This window comes from Lottia gigantea (genome assembly GCF_000327385.1).
Source record: "Lottia gigantea unplaced genomic scaffold LOTGIsca_11579, whole genome shotgun sequence".
NCBI lineage: Eukaryota > Metazoa > Mollusca > Gastropoda > Lottiidae > Lottia > Lottia gigantea.
The window spans coordinates 1-1,278 of record NW_008707138.1 but is presented as its reverse complement, the minus strand read 5'-3'; the positions used below and the strand labels follow the sequence as shown (position 1 = coordinate 1,278).

The window sequence follows — 1,278 nt, the reverse complement described above, 5'->3', positions numbered from 1 at the left end:
CTGGGAGAGAATGATTTCTGTATCTGTCTGCGTGAATCGTTTCCAGAATTGAAAACTAAGAAATTAAATCGGATTCAGTGGAATAAAATCAGACGACTGATGGGCAAACCCAGAAGGTTAGTGTAAGACTGGATATAGTGTGCATGTCACACCCCTCAACTTTCACTTGAACTCTTCCACACATGCATTCTTTCTACAAACATGAAACTGTATAATTGTGATTGGTTGAGTTCATATGTAAAAATGATGGGTGTTTTTGACACCCCTCAACTTTGAATTGAATTTTTCCACACATGCATATTTTCTACTAATTTAATACTATGATGGCGCTCAATTGGAGAGTTCTGAACAAGTTCCGTCTGTTTCAATTTTACCCCCAATCGAATATGAAAGCAGATATGTTAATTAAAAATATTTGCCTTCTCAGTAATCATATTGTTTATGTCTTTTTAGATGTTCACCAGCGTTTTTTCTAGAAGAACGAGCGGTGCTGGCTGAGAAGAGAGATAAAATGAGGTTATTACAACAGAGAAAATTGAACGAGTTTAATAATCTTAAAGACCTACCTGATGAAATACCATTACATTTAGTTATTGGTACCAAAGTAACAGGTAGATAAAAACTTGTCTTAGAGGATCAGGGGTGCACTACTAATCTTATGTAACAAAATATTGTTTTCAGGAAAACATGCAAAAAAAGAAAAAAAAATGTTTAGGATTGATGAGGATAACATTATTCCTCACCATAAAAAAATAGATACAGTTGTTAATCATCACAATCAACCACACAAAATGACCTCCCTCCAATATTTCTAGATATCTTTTACCTGCATTACAATTAATTCTGACCCATGTAAAATTAAGAGTTTATTATTATTATTATTCAGCTGTCAATTATTCTCGTGGATCTATGAATTGTGATACTGTCTCAAGATGTGGTAGACTTTTCCTGTGTATATTATGCATGTCTTTATGCAACAATATAACAATATTTTAAACTTGGTTGTTTTTAATTTCAGCTCGATTACGTCAACCTCAAGATGGTTTATTTACTGGTACAATAGAAGCTTTAGATACCAATGATAATTCTTATCGTGTTATTTTTGATCGTCCAGGACTGGGTACACATTCAATACCTGATATTGAAGTTTTGGTATGTTTGATTTTAAATGTACATAGTCACCAAGCCAAGCTATTTGTAAGGTCCTATAGCACAGTTGGTTAGAGCATTGTTTCTTTACATGAAGTCATTTGCTTGGTTTTCGTCGAGCAAATGGTG

General features: G+C 33.6%; 1 protein-coding gene across 1 annotated transcript; it reads left to right on the top strand.

Moving 5' to 3' along the window:
* Positions 1-3: 3 nt before the first annotated feature.
* LOTGIDRAFT_148708 (hypothetical protein) lies at positions 4-1,224 on the top strand (the record flags this gene model as incomplete). Its single annotated transcript, XM_009047720.1, has 3 exons — positions 4-116; positions 454-611; positions 1,019-1,224. Coding segments are annotated over 3 exons (477 nt in total), but the record flags the coding sequence as incomplete, so codon positions are not given.
* Between the last annotated feature and the right edge of the window lie 54 nt (positions 1,225-1,278).